The sequence below is a fragment of the Nestor notabilis genome, unplaced genomic scaffold, assembly GCF_000696875.1.
Source record: "Nestor notabilis isolate BGI_N333 unplaced genomic scaffold, ASM69687v1 scaffold6650, whole genome shotgun sequence".
NCBI classification, from domain to species: Eukaryota; Metazoa; Chordata; class Aves; order Psittaciformes; family Psittacidae; genus Nestor; species Nestor notabilis.
Genome location: NW_009909610.1, coordinates 3,970 through 11,476, shown reverse-complemented (window position 1 = coordinate 11,476; position 7,507 = coordinate 3,970). Strand labels below are relative to the sequence as shown.

Genomic DNA, 7,507 nt, shown 5'->3' with positions numbered 1-7,507 from the left:
TCAGCAGGATGTAAGTATACATATGGGAATTTAGCATGAGTCACAATTGAGGTTCACTGAATTTATAAAGTAGGGCTGTTACATTTATAAAGTTACATAAAATGCAAAGGTACTCAATACCTTCTCCTAGGAGTATAAACAGATTGCTAGTTGAGGGTGCTGACAGAATCCTTCCATGTGATTAACAAGTTTAGAGAGGGTATTTGGAAGAGAAACATACATATATGTTTGTATGTCATATACCAGCCTTTCAAAAGGCAGAAAAGGAAGTGCAGAAATTGGGAAACCAGGAAATGAGAGTAAAGTTTTTAAGGAGGAGTAGAACCATGCTGAATCTTAATGCCGATTTACTTTGAAGGCAATTATATGCAACCAAACTAGTTTCTGAAAAACAGGCAGAGTTGGAAGAGATTTTATTGTCAGCACATCTTGAGAAAGAAGATGTGAGATACTTTAGAAGTCAGAAAAAACATACTTGTCTGTAAATACACACAAGCCCAAGAAATAAAAATCAAGAAGTATTTTATTTGTGATCCTTTGAATGTGTTAGCAACATGTGAAGCATAAAATGGGGGAAATAAGTAAAAATCCCAGCATTATTTTGGGTCTTTTTACTATAGGAGATAATGAAAACCTTAACTAGATGTGAGATCAGAAATAAAAACAGAAGTCTTGCTCCCAGTTGCATCATTAAATCTTGCCTTTCCTCGTTGGATAGTAACATAGAGGAAGCTCTGTTCTTGCATACAGTAGGAGTATGTGGATTACAGAATACGCTGGTTTTCTGATCTCAGCTGAAAAATATATAACTTGCAGAACACAGAACTGTAGGGGAGAGGCAGAAAAGCTTGGATATTTCATAACTTTCCAGGATGTCTGTGTTTTAGGTGTATGCTGGTAAATTGATTTCAAATTTAATTTGCAGACACCAGAAACCCTGCCTGGACATACCAAAGCAAAACACCATTACAGAGAAGATGCAGAATGGCTTAAAGGTCAGCAAATAGGTCTTGGAGCTTTCTCTTCCTGTTACCAAGCTCAAGATGTAGGAACAGGGACATTAATGGCTGTAAAACAGGTAAATACTTCACATACTTCATTTTCTTGAATATGTTGTGCTTGTTCTTCAATATTTCTTTGGAATATTAAATATAAAAGCTCTCTGCTCTCACAGACTTTGTGTCCCTTGCTTCCTATGCTTCGTCACGTTTTCTCACATAATAAAACGTCTTTATGTGCCTATAATGTTTTATAATGTCGTATGACATAATGTTTTCAGGTTTTTACTTCTTAAAATGAAAACAAACAAAAACCCTCGTATTTTTTTTATATGCACGCTTTTTTTCATAGTTCTTCAAATGCATTTTTACTTTTATCAAGTCCATAAATGAGCAACAGAGTTAAGAATGTAGCCCAGATTTGCTGATTCCAAATGCCATATATGCAAGGTAGCTATTAAAACTAGTTTCCCCTTACTTGTCAAGTTTGGTTTGGTTTTTTGGGGTTTTTTTTTTTTTTTTGGGTGTTTATTTTAATATAAAATAGTTTAAGTAGAGGCAATGTAGTTTAATGCTTGTTTCCTCTGATCTAACAGCAAACTCTGAGGCAAGTAGTTTTAATATTTAAATGAGTAGATACATAATTGTGACTGAGAAGAGGCCCAAATGCACATTATCACTCAGGATTTTTGAAGGTTCTAGATGTGAGTGTATCTTTGACGCTTAAGATGCCCTAGGTCTAAATCAGTGATACCAACACACAGAGAATTGTAGTTCTACCATTTCATTCTCGAATTGGTAAGAAAATTATGGTTAGGGAACAGAGCAATTTCAAGACATTTAGTCAGGGAAAGAATAGCTGCCATCAGCTATTCCTTCTTTGAAACTCTCTTATCTGTGAAAGAGTAGGATTGTCCATGTAGACCTTTAGGCTCCTCCTGGAGATACGAAGTTGACTCTGATGCCCAGAGGACATTCTCTGCAGCATACTGTTATTTCAGATTTAGTATGGATCAGAGCTGGGGTTGGCTCCAGTTCCATTACACAACTGCTGATCTGTTTTCCTCACCATCATCACACCCCAAGTGAATTTCTGGGATAAAAGGTTTAGTTATGGAAAAATAGGTTGCCCAAGGAAGTTGCGAATGCTCCAACCCTGGTGGTGTTCAAGGCCAGGTTGGACAGAGCCTTGAGCGACATGGTTTAGTGTGTGGTGTCCGTGCTCGTGGCAGGGGGGTTGGAACTAGATGATCTTAAGGTCCTTTCCAACCCTAACTATTCTATGATTCTATGAAAAGCTAGTATAGTATTGAAGTCATAAAAACCTGACAAATAATGTTGTCAGAATCACATTTCAATCCTTACCTTTCTTCCTTTTCTTCAACATCTGGCTTTTTTTTTCTAGTTGATGCAGAGGAGAGTGAAGAGGGAAATTTCCCCACTCCATACTTGGAGATATTTCTGTTGATATTTCCCCAGAAGATCACTCTCAATTTTCTGTGACTATCTCACATGGAAATACATTCTCAGATGAAAAAGCTTGAGATAAAAATAATTGCTTTTTACAGATGGTGAAAAGGGATGGAAAACCATCCATTCTTGTTACTGTAATGAAAGGGGGGTTACAGGACTGGTGAATTATGTATGGTAAGTCTGAATACTGTGTTTCAAAACAGGTGACATATGTCAGAAACACATCATCTGAGCAAGAAGAGGTAGTTGAAGCACTGAGAGAAGAAATAAGAATGATGAGTCATTTGAACCATCCTAACATTATTCGAATGTTGGGTGCTACATGTGAGAAGAGCAACTATAACCTCTTTATTGAATGGATGGCAGGTAAACAACTACAGTGCCAAAGAAAATGAAAATATTGGTTGAGTCCAGAACTATGTAATTTCATACTGCCTTTTGCATCACTTCAGTTTGCAAATTTGTATCATCATTGCTCTTGGTAACCAGTGTAAAAGTGTACTTACAGAACAGCTTGAGTGCTCATAGCAATACTACTGGTGCATCCTTCTTTTGATTTGGAATCTTCCATATCTAATCTGTCATATAGTTAAAGCAGTAGGAAGCCCTGAACAAAAGTTCTACTATTTTCTCCCCAATTTCTGAAGTCAAATAGGGAATTAGAAACTTGGCATTGGAACAGGCTGCCCAGGGCAGTGGTGGAATCGCCATCCCTGGAAGTGTTCAAAAACCATGTAGACAAGGCCCTTAGTGACATGGCTTAGTGGTGGGTTTGGCAGACCTTGGGTAATGGTTGGACTTGATGATCTTAAAGGTCTTTTCCAACCTGGTTGATTCTATGATTCTGAACAGTTGCATTTTTGGTGCATTTTTTACTATAAAGTTTGCAATACCTGTCACTTGTTTTTGTCCCAAGCATTTCATGAAATTGTGTGAGTAACAAGCCAAAGACATTTAAGAACTTCAAGTAAATTTGTAATTTACTAATAAGAAGTCAGCAGATGCTTCTGGAAAAACATGTTCAAATGTCAAGTAGTAATTTAGTAACAAATAGTAAAATCTTTTCATTAATGTGTAGAGCAGAGACAAGAAAGTCTATATCCTTTTTTTTTCAAGAAGGAGTTTTATTAATTTTGTGATGAGATTATATGTTCAGTTTGCTAAGACTATATTTGGTGTTCGCTATGTCCTTATTTCTTACAAAAGAAAGCATTGCACCTTAACGTAAGTTCTTTGGCAGAAACCACTTAGCAATACCTTTGCTAACAAGCAAAGCCCAAGTAGGTGTTATTATAAGTAACATAGAAAATATTTTCTGAAAACCAAGGGTGGGTTTGTTGTTGGTTTGGGTTGTTTTTTGGGTTTTTTTTAGTATAGTTTTCCTGACATATTTAGATAATGAAATGTCAGGTTGTCTTTACCTCATTCAAGCCGAACTTCTATTAGAATACTTTGAGAGGCACAATGGAAATAAAAAAATCTTGAGGATCTATATACCAGCTGGTGGGGGGAGATGGGGAAGAGGAAGATAATGCTTTTTCTTGCTTGTTTACTTGCTTCTGTGTACTTAGATAGAAACCAAAGTAAATTAAGATCCTCAGAGAGAGGGCTTGCTGGAAGTCCTTATCTGATGCACCAAAAAAAGCTGCTGCTTAAAAGTTACTGCAAAATATGGATAAATAGATGTCTTTAACGTGTACAGTTCCAGGTAGAAAGTAATTAAGTATATTACTTTCTGCCTATAACACTTTTATATGTGTTGGGGGAGGGGAAGAAATCTAATTATAAATTAGGGATACCAATACCAAGTTCCAATTTCAGGAAGCAGTGCTGCATTCTACTAATACAAAATGTAAGTGATGATAAAATGGTTTTGGTTTGTTGTTTTTTGTTTTTTTATCTTCTAGGGGGTTCAGTTGCTCATTTGTTAAGTAAATATGGAGCCTTCAAAGAATCGGTTATTATTAATTACACAGAACAACTGCTACGTGGCCTTTCTTACCTCCATGAGAATCAGATAATCCATAGAGATGTCAAAGGTAAAAATTACCTGGAATGTCTTTTCAAAAGGTATATTCAGAAAGCAGCAACCTGGAATGTCTTTTAAAAAGGAATATTCGGAAACCAGCATCTCTTTTGGCTTGAGACCTATTGCTTCTCTCAGATAACATCTTAGGAGTGCCGTTTCTCTTGTATTTCTCTGATCATTCTTAAGAATCTTTAATTACTTAAATTAATCAGGATGTTCATAGCATGCTTGGGGATATTTGCTACTTGTGCTGACAGCTTAGAAAAATCGGTTTTCTAAATTTGTTCAAATACAGTGTAAATTGCCATGTAGCTTTGAAGATAGCTAGTTTAACATAAATGTCTACACTGAAATAGTAGTAACATCTGTGAACAGACCAAGATAAAGGGGTCAGGTTTCCAATGTATAGGAATACTGTGATGAGTTTTCTTCCTTCATCCTAATTGAACATAAATACAGTTTATTGTGCTTGAGCAAAATGTGGACTTGATTGGGGAAATACCAGTCTTACTAACTTTTCCCTTTAATGTCACTGTAACTGTCCATGAACTAGTGAGATACCCAGATAAGTAGCAACGTAGCTATGGCAAATATTTGTCTTTCAACATTTGTTCTTGAAATAGGAAAACTTAATTCGCTCTCTAATTCTCTTCAAGACAACACAAACTTGCTTAAGGATCAAATAAGTTTGAATTTCACAGGGAGCTGCAGACAATGAAAACCTTCAGGGTTTTCAGTCACCATTTTCTTTCATTATTCCATCTCCAGGCATTGCTCCAGAATCCTGTGTTGCCCTACTTTGAAAGTTTGATTGCTTCTCTAAATCTCTGACAGCCTCAAGCTGTGTGCAGTATCATTCAGGCGTAACAGAAAACAGACATTATCAGACTTTGTCCTTGATTTTTAGATTTCCTTGATACTGGGGGTGAAATCTATGCATAGTTTTGAAACAGAGGGTGGAAGAGTGTCTATTCATCCTTTTGCCTTTAACAGAAAGCCAACTAGCAATATTTTTATTATACTGTTGACAGGTGCCAATTTGCTAATTGACAGCACAGGTCATAGATTAAGAATTGCTGATTTTGGAGCTGCAGCCAGGTTGGCATCAAAAGGAACTGGTGCAGGGGAGTTTCAGGGACAATTGTTGGGAACTATTGCATTTATGGCACCAGAGGTAAGAAACCAGTTTTGGAAGTTACTTCAAAAACTTTGTTTAACCTCTTTGAGCTAATTCATACAGCCAAATAACAGAAAATTGCTGTAGATGCTTCAAATATGTTAAATGTACTTGTTACAAAGAATGATTCCAACATGGCAGTAATGAAATTTCTTTCTTGCTGTTAGAGTTGGTTTAATTAGTTTTTTACAAGATATATCTATCAAAGTATTATCACAAAAGCGCAAACAACCATTTGGACAAAAGGTAATTATTGCAAGGTACGCATGCTTTTCCCCTAATCAGGCATTTTATTTACTAGCTCTCTACAGCTGTATAAATCTTAGAACATTTACAGCACTGATCACTGTTTCAACCTGAAATGTCAATCAGAGTGCACTTAGCTGATGATATTGGAGTTTTTACATCTAAATCACTTAAGAGTTAAGCAGATAATCTGAGCTTTGGTCTGTCTGTCTGTTTAGGTTCTGAGAGGCCAGCAGTATGGTAGGAGCTGTGATGTATGGAGTGTTGGCTGTGTTGTTATAGAAATGGCATGTGCTAAACCTCCCTGGAATGCAGAGAAACACTCCAATCATCTTGCTCTGATATTCAAGGTGAGGTATTTTGTTGCTACCAACACGCTACAAAAGATGCTGACTAATTTCATATACAGCAATATGAATTACAGAAAAGTATGCAAGTAGTAGGGGTTGTGGTGATAGCTCTTCTTTATATTGGAGCTGTTAATACAAAATCAGTATCAACATACTTGCCTTTTTTTTGTTTGTTTGTTTTATTAAAGCAATAATGATCTTCAGATGGCAGTAGAAAATACACTAAGTGGAGAAAAGTTTATAAATACAACTTGTCAGCTGAAAATTGTAAGCTTCTGGAAGGTTTTGGAGGTAAAAGAGGGTGCTTAATTGACTTCTAAAAAGTTATTTTCCCTTTGTTCAGATTGCGAGTGCAACTACGGCTCCATCAATCCCTACACATCTGTCTCCTGGCTTGAAAGATGTGACTCTTCGATGTTTAGAACTTCAACCTCAGGACAGACCCCCATCAAGGGAGCTGCTGAAACACCCCGTCTTCCGTACTACGTGGTAGCTTCTTATGTACAAGGCTGATACATTGAAGAAGATGCTACTGTATATATAATAACTGTCTCATAGTGCAGTTAAGCACAGCAAATTCTATTACTCTGTTGGCCTTAATAACAGATATATCAAGGACTTAAGGCCAGTGGAGGACCCTATCTAAGTATGTGATTGACAAATCAAGATCTTTACCTAAGCTCAGTATGCAATGTTTCACAACTTGTACAGAGATTTGTAAACTGTGCCTTTTTCAAACATCTGGCTCTTTGTGAACACAAAAGCATTCTTCCTTAAATCTGCATGATTATTTAGCAGATAAGTGATTTTTATTTTATTTGGAGCACTTTTTCAGCAATATTAGCAGCTGAGGGGCTCAAGACTATTTTAATATAGCAATCACTGTTCTATTTTACACCATGTAGATGTAAGCAGAGGTTTCTGCAATTAGTCAGTTTTCAGAACTGGTTCAAAGGAAGTTCTGTGTTTGTCCCTTTCAATTACACAAAGTTCTCTGAGTAACAAATCCAAACATTGATGGACACTTTAAAAAGAAAAACATTTTGCCTTCCTTAAAGTACGATCAGGCAGTTATGGTTCACTGTGCATTTACTGCTAGCCATGTAATTTCTTTTGAAATTAGTTTGTTTTCATTGTATTTTTAACTTTGAGATAAAGGGGATATTTTAAAATAGTCTTTAGAAAAGATGCAAGCTGTGTCATGGAACATCGTTGTGACACAAGAGTTTTAAAA

At 36.3% G+C, this 7,507-nt stretch overlaps 1 protein-coding gene across 1 annotated transcript in view; it reads left to right on the top strand.

Moving 5' to 3' along the window:
• MAP3K1 (mitogen-activated protein kinase kinase kinase 1, E3 ubiquitin protein ligase) overlaps positions 1 to 7,204 on the top strand; it is a 22,058-nt gene extending 14,854 nt beyond the window's left edge. The window contains 6 exon segments of the mRNA XM_010012995.1: positions 870 to 1,078; positions 2,675 to 2,837; positions 4,379 to 4,510; positions 5,532 to 5,674; positions 6,142 to 6,273; positions 6,617 to 7,204. Coding sequence (XP_010011297.1) covers positions 870 to 1,078; positions 2,675 to 2,837; positions 4,379 to 4,510; positions 5,532 to 5,674; positions 6,142 to 6,273; positions 6,617 to 6,766 — 929 coding nt within the window. The 3' untranslated portion in view covers positions 6,767 to 7,204.
• The last annotated feature ends 303 nt before the right edge of the window (positions 7,205 to 7,507 follow it).